Source organism: Benincasa hispida, chromosome 3 (assembly GCF_027475165.1).
Source record: "Benincasa hispida cultivar pf3 chromosome 3, pf3_genome.v1.1, whole genome shotgun sequence".
NCBI classification, from domain to species: domain Eukaryota; kingdom Viridiplantae; phylum Streptophyta; class Magnoliopsida; order Cucurbitales; family Cucurbitaceae; genus Benincasa; species Benincasa hispida.
Window position 1 is genome coordinate 78,498,805 of NC_143480.1, and position 20,453 is coordinate 78,519,257.

The window sequence follows — 20,453 nt, forward strand, 5'->3', positions numbered from 1 at the left end:
GTGTGAATGAGTACCTTGGTTCCCAATAGATATGCCCGAAATTTTTCCAATGCAAAAATCACAGCCAAGAGCTCTTTTTCAGTGGTGGTATAATTAAGTTGAGTAGGGTTTAGAGTTTTACTCGCATATGTGATGAGGTGCAAAATAGCCTTCTTCTTTTGAGCTAATGCAGCTTCCATCGCATACCTGTTTGCATCGCACATGAGTTTGAATGGGAGTGTCCATCTGGCACAATCAAGATGGGTGCGATAATCAACGCATCTTTTAAAATTTTGAATGCGTTCAGGCAATTGCTGTCAAATTCAAACTTCTTGTCTACCTCTAATAACGCACTCAGTGGTCTTGCTCTTTTAGAAAAGTCCTTGACGAATCGTCTATAGAATCCGGCATGCTGATAGCAAATTTTGTACTAAAGAGAATTACACATAAGAAGACTAATAAGTCGTCTTATGAAGTACGAATGGAAAGTTGTCCTTATAGACAATGCTGAAAGTGTGGGGGTGTTTGGCAAAGGTAGAAGTTCCTTTACTAAAAAGGACCAAGCTTGGACCTAAGACAATTGATTTTGTCTTTATAGGCTATGCAACACATAGTGCTGCTTATAGATTTATGGTGATTAAATCATAAATATATTCTTTTATTAATAATTCAATATGGAATCTATTGAAGTTGAATTACTTGATGATATATTTACTTTAAAGGAAGGACACAAAATTATTGGTGCCAAAAGAATTAATGAGGCTAGCTCTTTGAAAGGTCAAGACGATCATAATATTAAGTCTTAACCTAGAAGAAGCGAAAGAGTTAAGAAAGCTATGTCTTTTGGACTTGATTTCATAACTTATATGAGAGAAGGTGAGCCTCATGTTGGGTTTTATGTCCCAAAACTCATGGTTTGTAAACAATAAACTTATTCTGTAAATCGATAAAGTTGTTATTGAATATATGAATTGCTTATTTCGTTTTAGAAATAAATCCAATAAACTAAAAGATTCATGACTATTTTATGAGTATTTGAACTTTATGTGGAGACATCAGAGTGGACCAGGTTCGATTAAATAGTCAAAATGATCTATAATATATGAATAAGATTGGGTACTTTATTTTGATAATACTATTGGATGCAGTCCACTCTGTAGTTGTTACAATTTGTTGTAAAGTCCTACAAACGAAGTGATTCTAATTCGTTTATGTATTGACATGAGGAGCGGGGGCATCCTATGCAATGAGTTTGCATAAGATTGGACCAAGAATTAAGTCACTCTTACTTTATAATGTTGTTTACTGTTTAGGGATGACTATTTCAAAGTGATCACCTAGGTAACATGACCTTAGTCCTGAACTAACTATGAACTCTTGTTTATTCGAGATTATCATTAGATTTTCATGGGTGAGGGTTGGCTCAACAGGCCGACTCAATAAGCCTCCCATTTTAGGGGTAAGACTGGGTAAATAGCTGGGACCATAGGGTGCAAGACAGAATTTCCTTCTACCCACTTTTAGGGATAGCAGAGAGGTTGTTCCCTTAAGTGCTGACTCCAAGTCTTGAACAAGGAGCCCCACCCTTTCATTAGCTCGAGAGAGACTCGGTTTAGTGATTGGATCACAAACCAATTGTTCATTAGAGTATCAATAGGACTTAAGGAGTAAGATGTAATCTCGGGGGTAAAACAACTTTTGACCTAGTCGTTATTATGAACAACCTATGAAGGGTTAACTTACTAATCATGATTATATCAAGTGGACATTATATATCTTCAGTGAGTGCAACTACTGGGCTTTAGTGGAGTGACCCGGTAGTTAATGAACGGTGGTTAATTAGGTTAAAGAGTTTAGCTGATTACTCGCGGATCGTTGGAGCCCATGATCTGTAGGTCCATGAGGTCCCCCTACTAGCTCATATCGAACTAAACCTTCGAATAGTGCGACGAACGAATTTGAAGTGTTCAATTCGGTTTTTGGAGAAAAACATTAAATATATACGATATATTTAACCTAATGTTTAGTTGTGAATTGAACATAAAGAGAGAGAAAATAAGAGATATTTAAATCTGAATAGGGTTTCATATAAATTAGGATTAGTGTTGGATTTAATATTAAATTAAATTAATTAAAATTTTTAATTAATTGTTTAATATTAAATTATTTTTAAAATTGAATATTAAAATTAATTTTGAACTTAAATGGAATTGGTCAAAATTGCATTAAAAGTCAAATGTTGACTAGGTAAAAAATGCAATGGAAGTCAAATTGTTGACTTTTCACTTTTGAAAGTCAAAAAGTTAAATTTTTTGACTTTGGACTTTGAAAGTCAAACTTTGACCAAGTTAGTGGAAAGATCCAACATTTGTGAGTGGAAAATTCTAACTATCGAATTGCTAAGTGTTATCTTCATTTGAAGACACTTACCCCAGTTAATCCCACTTTGAGTTAGTAGATTTTTTTAGTGTCAAATTCTCATCAAACTCAAAGTTGTATGTTTGATGTAATGGTCTTTAAAAGGGAGTGTTTATTGAATTTCCAAAGTTCTTGGCCTTAGTGGAAATTGATGAGATTATGTGATAATCTCATCCCTTTTTCTCTCAAAGTTTTAGCTTTTTCCTCTCCAAATTAGTCACTCACTGAATCCCACCATCCTGTTCTAAGGCTGGAGAATAGTTTGGAGGACTCTCATGGTGGTCTACAAACCATTCATGAGGAGATTGGAGTTGATTTGAAGAAGATTCAAAGTCTACAAAGGTAGTATTCTTTTCCCCTTTTATTTGTTTCTATTGCTTGCTTATCTTTGTAATTAACATAATTAGAGTACTTTAGATCCATTGTTCTTCCGCTGCGCATGTGTTTATTCCATCACCTCAGACTTCTCAAGAAGTTGTATCATCTTCTGATGCACTTTATTGGAAGGAAGTTATCAATTGTGAGCTAGAATCCATTTTACAGAACAATGCTTGGATATTGGTTGATTTACCTCCTGGAAGTTAACCAATTGGGAGCAAATGAATTTTTAAGAGAAATCTAAAGGCTAATGACACTATTGATAAGCACAAGGCCTATTTGATACCTAACGGCTTTCACCAAAAAGAAGGGCTAGATTTCTTTGATACTTATTCTCTAGTGGTGAGGATTGCATCTAAAAGAACGTTAATTGCAATTGTAGCTTTCCAAAATTTTGAAATATACCAAATGGATGTAAAATCTGCATTTTTAAATGAAGATTTATATGAAGAAATTTATATGGAACAATCTTAAGGCTTTGTTGTTAAAGGACTTGAAGATGAAGTTTGCAGATCATGACTATGTCATTGTTTGCTTGTATGAAAAGCTTGATCACACTATATTATCAAATGAATTTAAGATAAATAAGTGTGATTAATGTATCTATGTTAAAACCATAGATCAAGACTTTGTCATTTTTCACTTGTATGTGAATGATATGTTAATAATGGATAGAAATAGAAGTGTTATTAATTCCATAAAAGGATGTTAAAATCAAACTTTGATATGAAAGATTTTTGTCTTGTTGATGTTATCCTTGGAATTCAAATAACAAGAAATCCAAGTGGATACCTACTTTCTCAATCTCATTATATAGAGAAAGTATTGAGAAAATTTTATCATTTTAAGAGTAAGTTGGTTGCTACTCCATTTGATCCAAATTGTTGTTGGATTGTATCAGCACGCAGCAGAAGCGACGATGATCGATAAGCACTCTAATTCATTAATTTTGGCAGAAACGAAAGCATGCTATAATAGAAATTAATGGGTTTCATGTCGTACCTTTGAAGAACTCTTGAAATCTCGATTTCCAGCTGCAAATCTCTCCAAACCTTTGTGTAGGCTACCACAAGATCTTCTCTACTATTCTCTTGATGCTCTAGGTTGAGTTGTGGGACTCAAAATAAGTTGGAATCAAGGGAACTTGAAGAATGCTCACAGTAGCAACCCAAATGAAGAACACCTTCTTCACACGAATTTTCAACTAAAATTCTATCGGTTGCATTGCCTCAAATTTACTCCAATCTCTTCAATATATTGTAGACTATCATGTAAAGAGAATGGTTGCATGAGATGCAGCTCATGCTTGGAATAATTGAAGCTTGAAGATGATGGGTTATTAGTGAGCTACTTGAAGATGGAGTTGGAAAATTCCAATTTTCCATTTGTGTAATTTTCTATTTCCACAATCTAAATTTGATTTTAAAATCATATTTGATTTCTAAAATCAAAATTTATTAATTTTACAAATTAATTTTCTATAAAATTAATAAATAATTATTTAAACAATTAAAATAATTCTATTTAATTTAATATCCAATATTAAATTAATTTTACACAAATTCATCTTCATATATTTAAATCATATTTAAATATAAATTCTCCAATTTCGTTTGATTCTAATTTGAATATTTCAAATTAACTTATCACGCTACTCTAGAGCTAATCCATTTCCGAGCTAGTAGGGGGACCTCATTGTTGGGGTTGATGCCCTAAAGTCGTGTGTCCTGTAGTTTGTAAACAGTTTGTACGAACACTTGTGTTGTTAATATATAATATTTACTTCACATCTTGTATTTTTGCTCAGTTTCTTGTTTTATTTGCTTTACCACAAACCAGTAAACATAAAATCCTTGGTTATCTGTATGTGACTCAAGCATGTATGTGGTGACATACATGTGGATCATGTTTTGAGTGATAACCAAAATGGTTTGTAGTATATGGATATAGGAGGGAAACCTTATCCTGGTAACACTACAGATGCGGCCCGCTTTGTGGAATGGTCATAAGTGTTGTGACTTGTCACAGATGGTCTGATCCTGATCATTCGTGTTGGGGACATGCGAGCGGGGGCGTCCTATACAAAGAGTTTGTATAAGACCTAACTACGAAGTGTTAACGTCTTGTTATATAACACCGTTCATGACAGATACTTCACTTCACTAGGATGACCATAGGTAACATGACCTCAATCCTGAGTGAGTTGGGAACTCCTGCCATTGAGGGCGGTCCTTTGATTTGTATGGCTGCGAGTGGCCAGTTCACCGATTCAAACCTACCATTTTGGGATTTATCTGATTTGGGAGCTGGGAACTCAGCTACACAAGATGGAATTCGCTCCTTCCCCGAGGCAGAGGTAAGTAGATAGATAGCTCCCTTAAAGGCTGATTCTGGGGCTTGAACGATGTAGCGCCACACACCTTCTCTTGGCCTAAGAGGTGTTCTCCTATAGTTGGACTATGTTGTATTGTTCATTAGAGGAATCAGTGGTACTTAAGAAGTGAGATGTAACTACAGGGGCAAAACGGTAATTTGGCCTAGTTGTACTTACAAGCATCTGTGAAGGGTCATTGTACTCATGATTGGTTATATCCGATGGACATAGAAATATATCTATGGTAAGAAGAGTTCAGCTGTTGGTCTTTAGTGGAATGCCTGACAGTTAACGGATGGTGGATCTCATGGCAAAAGAATTTAGTCAGCTATTCACGGACTGTTGGAGCTTCAAGCCACAGGTCCATTAGGTCCCCTGGGTAGCTTGGATAAAGTTGAGAACCAGTATTTGGGTTAATTTGAAAGGTTCAAATTGACAAGAGGAAGTTCGATTATATATGATATAATTGGACTGGTTAATTATATATGATATAATTGGCTAAATGTATGAGATACATTATTTTGGAGGAAATTAGATATAAATACGATTTATATCAAGTAGAGGAGAAAATACTATACTAGATATGTGATATCAAATTATAGGATAAAAATATAATATGATTATATTTGTTAATTAATTAGTTGAGTAATTATATGATAATTAATCCATTTTTCAAGTTCGAACGTGGGTTAGTGGGGAGCGTCGGTTAATATAACCGATGAATTAAAATGAAAAAGGTTTTCATTTTGATCGCCCATCGTCAGAACGCTCGAAGCGAATTCGGAAGCGCACGTGGGTGAAAGTAAACAATCGCTTGAGAGACTATACAATGGCTCTTCTCCGCCTAAACGATCGTCCACCTCGCACTAAACGAGCGCACACTATTTCCTACATGATTGGATAGCTTCTCTAAATGATCGTATAGTGTGCCGGTTTTACTAAACGATCGTGTACCTTTTCCTAACGATCGTTTAGTAAATCCTACACGATCGTGTAGCTCATTCTAGAAGATAAGCATTTCTGCTATGCGATAGCGGCGTTCTCCCGCCCACTTGCTTATCGCCTACAAGATTCGTGTTTCCTCCTTCCTCTACCAAATTCACCAAAGTCCACTCTTTGAGTTTTAACTCTGAGAATACCCGGGGCTCTTTAGTGGTGGTGTCGTTTCCACGTTGTTCGTGCTGCAATTGTTGATGCTGCTGCTGGGCATTGGAGATTGTGTGGGGGTTTCCGTTGCAGTAAGTTATGGAGTTTCGAAGATGGTCTTCAACTGGTATGGAATTCTCACCCTTGTTATTATCTTGTTCAAAGCATGCCATTAGTTAAGATTTGATTGCATAACTGTATGTGTTGAATATATGTTGTTTGTATTTTGGTCACGGTGAGATCGGATAGTTTCGAACGTGCTCATGGAACTATTAGATATGAGATCCCTCAGTGGACTTACAAATCATGGGCTCCAACGATCCGAGATTAATCGGCTAAACTCATTAGATCGATCTAACCCCCATTCGTTAACTAATGGGTCACTCCATTAAAGCCCATAGTTAAACTCCCCTCACTATAGATATATTATGTCCACTCGATATAACCATGATTAGTAAGTTAACCCTTCATAGGTTGTTCGTAATAATGGCTGGGTCGAATCTCTGTTTTACCCCCAAAATTATCTCTTGTTCCTTAAGTCCCACTGATCCCCACTGAACAATTGTTTTGTGATCCAATCAACAAAATCAAGTCCCTCTCAGGCCAATGAGAGGGCGGGGCCTCTTGTTCAAGACCCAGAATCAGCACTTAAGGGAACAACCTTTCTACTATCCCTAAAAGTGGGTAGGAGTGAATTCCATCTTGCACCCTAGCCCCCAACTATCTATCCAGTCTTACCCCTGAAATGGGAGGTTATTAAGCCAGCACTGTTGAGCCAACCCTCACCTATGAAAATCTAAGGATAATTTCAAATAAACAGGAGTTCATAGTTAGCTCAGGATTAAGGTCAAGTTACCTAGGTCATCGCTTTGAAATAGTCAATCTTAAACAGTAAACAGCGTTATAAAGTAAGAATGACTGATTTCGTGGTCCGATCTTGTACAAACCCTTTTGCACAAGGACACCCCCACTCCTCATGTCCCAACATGAACGAATTAGGATCACTTCGTTTGTAGCACTTTACAACTCTTTATAATAACTACAGACCAGACCACATCTAATAGTGTTACAAGAATAAGGTACCCGACCTTATTCATATACTATATATCATTTTGACTATTTACTCGAACCTGATCCACTTTTATGTCTCCACATAAAGTTCAGGTACTCATGTAATAGTCAAGGGGCTTTAGGTTTATTGGATTTCTATCAAGAAAAAAAACTATTCAATAACACCTTATTGAACTTTCAGAATAAGTTCTATTATTTACAAACCACGAGTTTTAGGACATAAAACCCAACAATTGTAAGTTGAAGAAAAATAACGATGAAGGCGTGTCTTATCTAGAATATTATAGTGTTATTGGTAGCTTAATGTGAAGGGTTTGGAATACCCCAAAGTGGAGGAAATTTGATGCTTGTGTCTTGATTTCATTTTACAGAACATAAAATTCAGAGGGACAGAAACATAGATAAACAAAATTAATTAAGCATGCTACAATACTGAGATTTATAGACAAGAAAGGGATTATGAAAACTTACCCTTGTAGACTTAACTCTCTTCATGTTTCCTTTCCATAGCCAGGAACACGAATAGTCCTACTTTTTCGAACACGAGCGAAGTTACACAGCAAGACAACAACAGTTGCTTCAAAAGGATCACCATCACAAGTTCTTCTCATTATTCTCAAGGAGAGAATCACGCAAAGTTATGTGGGCTTATTTTTAATTTTGTGAAAGGAAAGGAGAGTTTTTGTAATAAAAATTTCACGCACATAGAGAGGTTGCTTTAATTGTCAGGAAGAAGAAGAAGATAGACAACTTCACTACTTTTTCCCGTGTTGCACGTAGAAGAGAGAAAAGGGGAGTTGAGGGGAGTTATTAAAATAACTCCTTCCCCATTTTAATTTTCTAAAATTCACACACTCACAACCTATGGTTTATATTATATTATATATAATATAACCCACAGAATATTGTTCTCTCATTTAGTCTATAGTATTAATATGAACCATATTCAACACACACACACACACAACCTATGGTTTATATCATATCATATATAATATAACACATAGTTTATTATTTTCTCATTTAATCTATAGTATTAATATGAATCATATTCATATTAATTTTAACCTATAATTTTTATATGAATCACATTCATATCACTAATATGAATCATATTCAAATATTTATTTCTCTCATTAAAACTTTACATTATGATGTATCATATACATTATCTTAATTATATCTTATATAATTACTTCCCTTTAAATAATTTGTATAATTCAAATTAATCCAAAATTAATTTGATTCTTATTAATCTTTATTGAGCTAACAACGAGACCTTATGGACCTATATATTGAAACTCCAATAATACTTGACTAATTAATTAAACTCTTTAATTAAATTAATCAACTTTCATTAATCGTTGGTCACTCCACTAAAGATCGACAACTGTTTTCTTCGCACTATAGATATATTTCTATGTCCATTGGATATAACCAACCAACAACACATTGAACTCCTCCTACCTATAAGGGAGGTCCTTTGATTTGTATGAGTGAGAGTGGTCAGTTTTGCCGACTCAATATGCCTATCGTCTTGGGGATTTATATGATTGGGGAGCTAGAACGTAACTATACAAGAAGAAATTCACTTCTTCCCTATTTTTAGGGTAAGTAGAGAAATTTCTCCTTTAAGGGTTGGTTTCGGGGCTTTAACAATGTGGCGCCATATCCTCTCCTGATCAAAGGGGGGTTCGGTTATAGTTGGACTATTTCATTAGAGGGATCAATGGTATTTAAGGAGTTAGAGGTAACTATAGAAGCAAAACGAAAATTATGGTCTAACTGAACTTACGATTGTGAATAGTCAATATATTGTTGATTGGTTATATTTAATGGACACAAAAATATATCTGTAGTACGAAGAGTGTAGTTGTCGATCTTTAGTGGAGTGACTGGCAGTTAATGAAAGTTGATTAATTTAATTAAAGACTTTATTAATTAATCAACCACTATTTGGGTTTCAATCTACAGATCCATAAGGTCCCCTCGTTAGCTCAATTAGGATTTGTGATAATTGAATTAATTTTGAATTAGTTTGAATTGTTCAAATTAATTAAAGGGAATTAATTAATTATAAGAAATATAATTGATATAGTATATATGATACATTATAGGATTAATTTGAATTGTTCAAATTAGTTAAAGGAAATTAATTACATATAAGATATAATTAATATAATTGTTTATGATACATTATAAGTTTTAATTACATATATATATATATATGAATATGAATCAAATAGTATAATGTATGTGATACATTATAATATAAAATTTTAAAGGGATAAATAAATATTTGAATATGATTCAAATATTAATTATATGAATATGTTCATATAAAAACTATAGGTTAAAATTCATATAAATGTGACTCATATTAATTCTATAGGTTAGATGAGAGATCAATAAACTATAGGCTATATTATATGTGATATAATATAAAATATAGGTTATATGTTATATGTGATATAACATGTAGTTTTATTAATATATAATAAGGTTGGTTATTATATAATTTATTTTATTTAAAATTCAAAATTTTATTTATTTATTTTAATTTTATTTTTTAATAATTAGGGAGGAAGTTATTTTGATAACTTCCCCTATTAATCTCTCAACAATTTTTTATGTGAAATTAGTTCACATTTCATAGGGGATTGGAAATCGTCTTCTTCCTCCTTGGTTTTCTTTCTGGAAAAAGTTCTCTGAGAAATTATCTGATGTAAATTTTCTCTCACAAATCTCCTACTCTCTTCTCCCATAATTAATCTAATTGCGAGCCCATAACTCCACAACGATTTTCATACTTGAGAATAACAAGGAAGGTCTTGTGGTGGTGCCCATTGGTTTTTTCTCCTTTGCTGCGTTCGTGGAATTGAAAAGGAGGAAGGTGACCGTTCGTGGGATTGGGAGAGGAAACGTGAAGAACATTTGTCTTTAGAGGTAAGACTTAATCTCTTTATTTTTTTCCTCTTAAGCATGCTGTAGATTTTATAATTTTGTTTATCCTAGAAAAACAGTTGGTTTACTCTGTATTTTTTGTTTTGGATCCAAATTGAAATTAAAACTGTAAGTGTTCACACGCTTCCACTTGAGATTCAATCCCTTCATTAATAATCTTGGATCTTAGTTTATTGGTTTTGTTTAATGCAACTAAGTGTTAATACAATTATGTTATTAGATAAATAATACGTTTGTATTAATACAATTTACAAACTATAATACCACGACATTTAGGGTATCAACCTCAATAATCTCCTACTTGTCCTAAGGCTAGTGGAGTGTACAAAAACAAAGTAAAATTACAAGTACAATACACACACACACAAAAAAAAAAAAAAAAAAAGAAGGGCATACATTACATGCCTAGTAAAAATCTTTCACTTGCCCTAGACTAGATGAAGTCTGTTTCGTAGACCCAGACTCTCCAGGTAACCCTTGAATACTTTAGTAGTGAAAGTCTTTGTAAAAGGATCAGAAAAATTGTGCTCCGAAGCTATCTTCGTGACGATCACATCCCCTCGATGCATAATATCGTATAAAATGATACTTGCGTTGTATATGTTCAATTGCCTGTAGTCAATGCACAACCTAAGTATGCCATCTTTTTGTTTTACAAATAGAATTGGTGCTCCCCAAGGTGATACACTAGGCCTGATATAGTCCTTATCAACTAGTTCTTGCAACTGAGTTTTCAACTTCTTCAACTCAGCTGGTGTCATTCTATAAGGTGCTTGAGAAATAGGCATTGTTCCTGAGACTAAATCTATAGTAAACTCCACCTCTCTATCAAGTGGTAATCTTGATAACTCCTTAAGAAATATATATAAAAAAAAAAAAAAACTCCTGAACTACTGGAACATCTTTTAGTCTTTACTTCTTCATCTATGAAACTATTACACGAGCCAAATAGGCTTTACATCTGTTGCTCAACAACTTTCTGGCCTTTACTGTGAAATCAGACAAGTAGGAAATGTTTTCCTTTTTCCTGCAAAGACTATCTATGCCCCATCTGGTAGTCTAAATATCACTTCCTTCTTATGATAATCAATAGATGCATGCTATTTAAACAAGAAATCCATCCCTAGAATAACATTAAATTCTAATAGTTCTAAGGGAATTAAATCAATCACCATGCTCTATTCCTCAATCGTAATCACACAGTTTCTATAATTGTCATTAACTATTAGCACATTACCAATAAAAGTAGTAATAACTAACTCTTTAGGCATAGTTTTTAGCATCCTATCAATATTCAATGCAAGCATGTTAGAAATAAAAGAATGGGTTGCCCCTGAATCAAATAATACACGAGCAAGCCTATTATGAATAAATATTATACCAGTCACAACATCTGGTGCATCCTCGACCACCTGTTGCGTCATGGCATAAACCTTGCCTTGCTGAGAAAGTTGTCTTACTACACTATTCTTTTTGGCACCACTAGTGCTCTCATCCCTAATTGTACCTACCTGGGGCTGGCTCACTAACTGTGATACTATCCTCTACTCAGCATGTGCTCTTGAAACTAACTGAGGACACTCTCTTTGGTAATGCCCTGGCTGTCCATATCGGTAGCAGACATTCTGCCCCTCATAACACCGTTCTGAATGATGCTTACCACAATTCGCACATTGTGGTTTACTAACTGAACTGGTGACATAATCCTTTGTATGACATGACCTGGATCCCTCACCTGGATCTTATTTGACATGTATGAGGATGAATGAGCTTTATGTTATAATTTATGTGTGGGACTCTATTTTATGATGCATGATATTTATGTTAGTGATAGTTATCCTTTACCCATGGACATGTATCTACCAGAGGTCTGCGTTTCCTTTAGAATTCACCAGAGGTTTTTGTTTTCTATGGGATTCACTAGAGGTTAGTGTCTCTTTTGAGATTCACCAAAGGTTAGTGTTTCCTTCGAGATTCACCAGATGTTTGTGTTTCTTCGAGATTCACCAGAGATTGGTGATCTCTTTCAGAATTTGACCAGAGGTTTGTGCTTCCTACGAGATTCACCAATGGTTATTGATCTCCTTCGGGATTTCACTAGAGGTTTATGGGTATATCTCATCTACGGTAGGTCGGGTTAAAGCTTCATAAAATTTATCTTGAACTTATATTTCAAGGGGACCTCAATCAAAGATTTTCAATTATTTAGGTTTTACAAAAACTATTTACTTAATAAAATATTTTAATTTTAGTTATAATTTATGAGAGAGTCATTTTGAGATTTATGTTTGAATGTAGTAACGACCTAGTATAAGTCTTAGGAAGTTGGGTTGTTACATAACAACTCAATTAAGTTAAATTTGACAAATGTTTTAATTTTTATATTTATTTGATTTAGTTTGTATTTTGGAGAGTTACTAAGTTGCTAGCTTATGAATAGCAACTTGATTCTTCATTTGTAACATCCCATTCTAAATTGAAGAGTTCTCTGCTTTCTTTCTTGCTTTTGTTCTTTTGTTCTTGAGTTGAGTTGAGTTGAGAGCAAGTATCCAAGAGTTATGCTAGATTTGAGTAGTTCGAGGTTATAGTTCTACTAAATTTAGTCTCTGCTTTCTTTCTTGCTTTTGTTCTTGAGTTGAGTTGAGTTGAGAGCAAGTATCCAAGAGTTATGCTAGATTTGAGTAGTTCGAGGTTATAGTTCTACTAAATTTAGTCATCGTATCCTGCTGAAACGATAGTTGTAGTATGCTTGCAGCCTGTGCAGAACATGTCTTCACGACAACGCTTACCAAAACCGTGCCTCGTCTACATATTGAGTCTCCAAAGATTTTGAGGTTTTTTTTCAAGTATTTGATTATTTCCATATCTAAGCCTTGTTATATCATTTGGCACAATTTTGAGTTCGAATATTATACATTGAGTGTAGTATTTCTAATTAAGTTGTAATCAATTTACTAATGTATTCCGTTCTTATATTCCATTTCCCCCGTTAAGAACATTATTGTACTCAGTTAATTAGACAATACGAATTGTTTGTATTAATTTGTTATAATTAATAGACTTTCGGGAATTAAACTTATCCCAAGTTTTTCGGTTAAGTAGACTAGGCGCTCGATAATAATTTATGTGATTTGGCAAGTTCGGGATTAGAATTACCTTGAATCGAGAACCTTGGTGAGATTTGATTTTGAAATTTTGGTTTAACCTCTAGGGTTCTTCGGTTGGTTTGTAGGGTGGTTGCAAATAATGGAGGCATGTTGAATATGCTCCCTTCAAACACACTCCACAAATGCATGTCCTTTGTTACAACATAACTTCATGTCAAAATGCCTTTGCTTGATTTGATGATTGCTTGAATTGGGATAAAGATACCTAAAGCATCGTTCAAAACCCTAAAATATCGATGGTTTGTAATCCGAATTCTGTTTTATGTTTTTAGATTCATTGAGTCAATGAATATGTGTTTAATAGATAAATCGAATTCTGTTTTTTAAACTTGTTTTTGAATTCTGTGATTCAAACTGTGTAATTTCTGAAAACTAACATTTATATGTTTTCATCATATCCGGAATTTATATTTAAAAAATTTAAATGTAGAATTATATTAAATAAAAATAAAAACATTTAGAAATATAGTATGTGATATTATAAACTCAATTCATTTTGTTTGAAAAATCAAAATATGTATTATGTAATTATTATAAATTAGATTAAATTCCAAATTTGGTTCCTATTGTTTGGATAAAATTAAAAGTTAGTCTATATGCTTTTAAAATTTAGAATTTACTTATTATGATTTGGTATAACTTCATATATATAGTTCTTATGTCCGCTTAAATAGTACATAAAATAGGAACTATTTAAGAAGCTCTTATCAAACCATAGGAGTAAGTTCTAATTATAAACCGTAAAACCTAAATTTTAACTTCTTCCTGTACTTGAGGACAAAAGTTTCAATTTATCCTGTAAATTACATAATATTACAAAATAATAATTATATAACTATTCCATGTTTATAAATAATTATACGATTCTGATATCCAGTCTCCAGCTTCATCTATTTGGGCTGTTGGCCCTTCCCTCTGAGTTGCGTTCTCAAAATTTCCGGCATCAATGGCTTTCACAAATCACCTGCTCTTTCAGCTCTCCATTTCCTCAACCAAATCTTTCATCTTCCCCAGCTTTTCCGCCACTCTAAAACCACTTCCATCCATCTACTCTGCTTCGCTCTTCAAACCATCACCGGAAATTTATAAATCCGACAACCCAACACCTGTTACAATCACAACTCCAATGCAGTTCAAAGCAAGTAAATTCTCTTTTCTTCTCGCCTACCACTTTTTTCATTACCTTTTCGTTTTTTGTTCAGCTCTGTCCCTTTGCTGATAATTAGGGCTTCTGAATTCACATCCGTTTCTTTTTAATCTTTAAAACCCTTTGCAATGTATCCACACTCACAGTCACACGAACTTTTCTTAAAATGGAAATCATCGAATAATTGGTCAGGGACTATGTTGTACGTGTGTGTGGCTGCTTCTTGGGCTCTTGCATAGTTCCAAGGATTCTAATATGAATTCTATTGTGATATAGTTAGAAATACTATTAGGGTAAGGTATACTAGGCGGTAACAATTTGGTTTTCTGATTTACGTTTCTTAAAAATTAAGCCTATAAACACACATTAAATTCTTTGCGTTGTTATCTACTTTTTACCAAAATTTTGAAAATAAAAAAAAAGTAGTTTTTAAAAACTTATTTTTATTTTTAGAATTTGGTCAGATGCTAATCATTATAAGAAATTGAGAGAAAATAGATTTAGTTTTAAAAAACAAAAGACCAAAAACAAAATAGTTACCAAATAGAACCTTAGTAATTAGTTTGGGAAGTTAGTATTGATTATTCTCATTTGTTATAAATGGTGGGTATGTAAGGATGAATGTATTCATTGACTTATTTGGTCTAAGCTCAAGTGATATTACTTGAAAGGAGGGAGGTTCCAAGTGCCACGAGTACTTAGTTTATCTTGTAGTTCTTTTGTCTTTTATATTTCAATATCATTTTAGTTGTTTGGATTCTATCAGATTCATTGCGAGTTGAGAGCAAAAACTTGCTTCTTAGGTGCACTAGTGAATGATGTAGCTACAACTGAAAAGGAAGAGGAAGCAGAGATGGAAGTTGCAGAGGGATATACCATCTCTCAATTTTGTGATAAAATAATTGATATTTTCATGAATGAGAAGCCCAAGACTAAAGAATGGAGGAAGTTTTTGGTATTTAGGGAGGAGTGGAAAAAGTATAGGGAGAGCTTCTACAGTCATTGCCAAAGGCGGGCAGATTGGGAGAGTGATCCAATTATGAAAGAGAAGTTAATTTCACTTAGGAGAAAGGTCAAAAGGGTATGTACTTGTCCTCTTCGTTTTTGTCTCCATTTCTTTTTCTTGATCTTTCTTGCTATGATTTGTGTTCATGAATACCATATCGTGCTGCATTGTTTTTTGTTCGCAAGAGTTTGAAAACAAAATTTAGATGAGAATTTAAGCTGTAAATAATATTCACTGCTTGTTATTTGTTGATCTTTTCTGATGACCAGACTTCAATTTGTAAACAATTAGAGCTTCGACTTTTGTTTTCTGTTTTTGCATTTTTTGATCATGTGTGAGAAATATACAGATTGATGATGAAATGGAAATCCACGGTGAACTTCTCAAGGAATTACAGGACAGCCCAACTGACATTAATGCCATAGTTGCAAAGCGGCGCAAAGAGTTCACAGAGGAATTTTTTAAGTTCCTTACTTTGATATCAGAAACCCATGACAGTTTGGAAGATCGTGATGGTAATAATTTGAAATTTTTCATTATTTATTTTTGGTTTTTTTTTTTCTTTATTAATTGTAAGTTAAACCATCATCTTTGAACCATTTTCACAAGTACTTAAAAGAATTTAATTTTTTAGTTTAGGTATGATTATAAAGTTCCTCCTCTCTAGATCTAGAAGCCCTATCATGCATTTCTCACCTGAGAACTGAATAACAGAAGTATCATACTTCATATTTTTTTGTATTGTGCATTCACACTTTAACATACATTTAGTTCGTTTTTGTACTCGTCTTAGGATTTAGGATTGAGCAATGACATTTATTATCTCAAGAATTGACTAAAGCCCAGAGTTAGATAGTTACTCTAATCTGAAAAAAAAAAAAAAAATCCAAATGAAAAAAAGAACTTAGTAAATATTTTACCACCAGTTCTCTCTTAAACTTTTTTTTTTTTTTTTTTTACTATTTGAGCAGCGGTGGCTCGGCTGGCAGCCAGATGTTTGGCTGCAGTTAGTGCTTATGATCGAACATTAGAAAATGTGGAGACATTGGATTCTGCACAGGCCAAATTTGATGATATACTGACTTCTCCCTCATTGGATGTGGCTTGTGAGAAGATTGCAAGTCTTGCAAAGGCAAAGGAACTTGATTCATCATTGATCCTTTTGATAAACAGTGCTTGGGCTGCTGCAAAAGAATCCACGACCATGAAGAATGAGGTAATGTTAGATTTAAATTGATTTCACTACAGCTGCCATATTCGTTTCATTTTAATACCCAAATAATTGCTGTTATTAACTTTGAAATTCTTGAAAGTAACTCCCTGCAGCAACCCCAGTTTTGCTTGAGTTGGAAACTTACTCTTATTTTTAAATTAGTCGTTTGTGAGATGGTTTAACAACCCAAGTTTATATATATATATATATATATATATATATATATATAAATTCCTCAGTCTGGGACTCCAATCCAAAAGGATCAAGCCCAATTGCTTCACACATATTGTGTTTGACATGCGGATTAGAAAACGTATTTTAAAGTGAAGCTCTTATTATGATAGCAGTGTTGAAAGAATGTTGATCAAATGATTCCTCTAAAAGCACTTATGAAAATTTTAGAATGTGATTTTAATTGATCAAAAGCAGTTTCTACTCTTTAAAACTTAACCAAACACTATCAATTTATAAAAGAAGAAAAAGAGAATTTATCAATTAATAATCACTTTAGAAGGCAAGCCAAACACACGCTAATGCACAAAAGAGGAGTATTGTTTCTAATTTCTCATTGTAATTGATATATTGGAACTGGATTACAAACTTGATCGATAGTTTATGAAGCACTGATAATCAATTTATATGACAAAGACTACATGAAGATTGTATGGCCTTGGTGAAAAAATCTGTTAAGATACCACTAACTAGAACAAGATCTGAAATATATTAAAATATAAAAGATGAAGAACTACTAGATAGTTAGATACCTCCTAACAAGAACACTCAAGAACCACAAAGAAACACTAAAAGATAGAAATATATATTGCAATATCAATGAAGAAACTACAATATACCATAGCCTTTCGAGAGGGCTAGTCTCTCCCAAATTCCTCAAAGAAAATCCCACAAAATTCTTCACACCTGTCCCCAACCCACTCCCTCTGTTTATAACTAAGAACTCTAACAAACTTACTAGCTATTTACTAATAATATGTAACACCCTAGGCCCAGGATTCGGAATCCGGATTCGGCCCTTGATGGTCCCGACATTCCCCTGCGACCTGGCTATGTCATCCTCCCTTGCTTTAAATGCTTTTTTAGAAGTGAAAGTTGTCCCCACAAATCAACACGGGTCCTTTTAGCATGTTTTATCCTCACTCACATGCATCCTAGAAAAATTCCCAGGAGGTCACCCAAATAAGATTGCTCCAAGCTAAGCACACTTAACTTTAGAGTTTTCATGATTGAGCTATTGAAAAAGAAGGTGCACCTTGTTGGTATAGGTAGTAACTTTCAATTCTTTTAAGCCTTTCTTAACTATATTGAAGACATCTCTGGATCCCTCTCATTCAGATGTGATATCGATTCATTCATGTACCCCTCCTAAACTCGGGTCGTTACATAATATGCCCCTTCTAATATGCATACTAATATTCTATTAAATATCCTATACACTAACTCACTCCCTAACTAATTACCCTTATGTCCCTATGTACCCCATACTAATATCCCTAACTATTACAAAATCTTCCATCTGTATTGAATTCAGCAGTCTAAAAGAATGACATTCCAAAGCTTTCCAACATTTTCAGATGCAAATATTATTTCACCTGTCTCTCTGTTTGTGAATGTAGGTGAAAGAAATAATGTATCATTTATACAAAGCCACCAAAAGCAGTCTTAGAAGCATGGCCCCCAAAGAAATAAAGCTGTTAAAGCATTTGCTAAACATCGTTGATCCTGAAGAACGATTTTCTGCTTTAGCAACAGCCTTCGCCCCAGGTGATGGAAGTGAACAAAAAGATCCAAAAGCTTTATACACGTGAGTAAGCCTCATATCATAATTTCTCGTACATTTTCTTCATCATAATTGCATATTTCTGCTATATGTCTCATTAATCATCAGAATTTACCTCAAAATCTACCTACTACTTTGTTTGGGCTAGTCCGTAATGTTTCCAAAACTTTAAAATGTAACTATTTTAATTGTTGTCAATTATTTATCAGATGGATGATGTGGCCTAAATATGGCAGCCATATAGACTAGTTGATGTGAGTAATGGATAGGGAACACTCCATACATGCCCAAATCGACTCTCAAGTTTTGTATTAGCTTAATCTATATGGCTTTTATGGCTAGCATGTTGATAATTTCACAATCACATTATCCATCTATGAAATAATTTACAACAAAATAACATTGACGCCCAAAATGACACCATAGGAACAGAATAACATCTATTTTCTTAATTGTTTTTTTCTTTTGAAAATTGGTGGTGTGGGGATTTGAACTATAGACCTCTTGGTTCTCAACACATATCGATGTCAGTTAAACTAAGTTTTTGTTGGCGATAACATCTATTTTGAATACTTGACAATAGTATAAAATTGTCGATCAGTCTGATTGATTGAAGTTTAGGAACTATAATGAAATTTAAAATAATGAAAAGTCAGAATTCGGTCCTGGGAAATTTATGGATGAGGTGAAGGATGAGAATATTTTGTTAGGATACTTCCTAACAAGAATCCAGATCTAAATTGTATTGAGAATTATAGAAGGAACTATAAGATAATCCAAGTTTATGGTACTTGGAAACCCTTCTCTAGAGCATACCAACTCGAGCCCTAGATTACTCAACTAATGCCCCATTCTCCCACTTAGCATCCCTCTATTTATAACCATACCCATACTTAGTAACTAACTTCCTCTCTAATTACTTTTATATTCCTAACCCCACACTAATTACCTAGGTACCTAACATATTTGTACAAGAAATGATTGTGTTATAAATGATTTTGTGTAATTGGACAGAACTCCAAAAGAGCTGCATAAATGGATAAAGATTATGCTTGATTCATACCATCTGAACCAGGAAGATACAGACATCAGAGAAGCAAGGAATATGACTCAGCCTGTTGTTATACAAAGGCTTTTCATCCTCAAGGATACAATTGAAACTGAGTATTTGGAACAGAATGAGTTTCAGAATCCTCAATCCACACCAAATCATGTTTCTGAGGATGCAGTTTCCATTTAGTTGTAAATGTCTCATTTTTTGTAATATAGCCACCACTCGGATCAGTAGGCTCTAAAATTAAAATGGTTGCAAAGTCAGGTAGCTCATGTAACAATATAAACTTTTTTCATTTAAATAGATTTTTTCCCCATATATATATATTTGTGTTGAATTCTAGATTTACTTATCATATATATATTGTTATACCAAATATGGGGTGTAGGCATTTGAACTTTGACTTCCAGAGGAGTACATGCAATTCCTATTGATCTATGCCATGTTGACATAAATTTACTAACAAGTTTTTTCTTATTATAAGTCTTTGGCATTTTAATCAAAATATTGGGCCAAATCTTGATTTTCAACAATTTTAGTGTCGAGTAGTTGAAATATTTAGGCCTTTTTTTATAATCGTTTCGTTTATGGTTTTTGGTTTTTTAAAATTAAGCCTATTTCCTCTCTTTTTTTATAATGTTTTGCATTTTTTTTTAGTATAATGGTTGAATTCTTAGTCAAATTTAAAAAAAAAAAAAAAATTTTCAAAAGTTAGTTTTTTTAATTTTAAAAAATTAGTTT

The 20,453-nt window shown here is 33.5% G+C and overlaps 1 protein-coding gene across 3 annotated transcripts; it reads left to right on the forward strand.

The window, feature by feature from the left end:
• Window positions 1–14,341: 14,341 nt before the first annotated feature.
• Window positions 14,342–20,034, forward strand: LOC120074727 (endoribonuclease E-like protein). Of its 3 annotated transcripts, none has more exons than XM_039027947.2 (6): window positions 14,342–14,639; window positions 15,448–15,725; window positions 16,000–16,165; window positions 16,622–16,866; window positions 18,495–18,682; window positions 19,673–20,034. In XM_039027947.2, the coding sequence occupies exons 1-6, from the start codon at window positions 14,444–14,446 to the stop codon at window positions 19,896–19,898; spliced, it is 1,299 nt and encodes a 432-aa protein (XP_038883875.1). In that variant the 5' UTR covers window positions 14,342–14,443; the 3' UTR covers window positions 19,899–20,034. The 3 variants fall into 3 exon arrangements, with proteins under 3 accessions (XP_038883875.1, XP_038883876.1, XP_038883874.1); XM_039027948.2 differs by having other exon boundaries at window positions 14,355–14,639; window positions 15,411–15,725; XM_039027946.2 differs by having other exon boundaries at window positions 14,361–14,635; window positions 15,411–15,725.
• The last annotated feature ends 419 nt before the right edge of the window (window positions 20,035–20,453 follow it).

Bases quoted from the DNA above. Each gene is read 5' to 3' on its own strand.
- LOC120074727 (XM_039027946.2), top strand. From the start codon at position 14,444: ATGGCTTTCACAAATCACCTGCTCTTTCAGCTCTCCATTTCCTCAACC. The intron at 16,166-16,621 runs GTAATAATTTGA...CTATTTGAGCAG, and splicing joins CAGTTTGGAAGATCGTGATG to CGGTGGCTCGGCTGGCAGCC. The intron at 16,867-18,494 runs GTAATGTTAGAT...TTGTGAATGTAG, and splicing joins CCACGACCATGAAGAATGAG to GTGAAAGAAATAATGTATCA.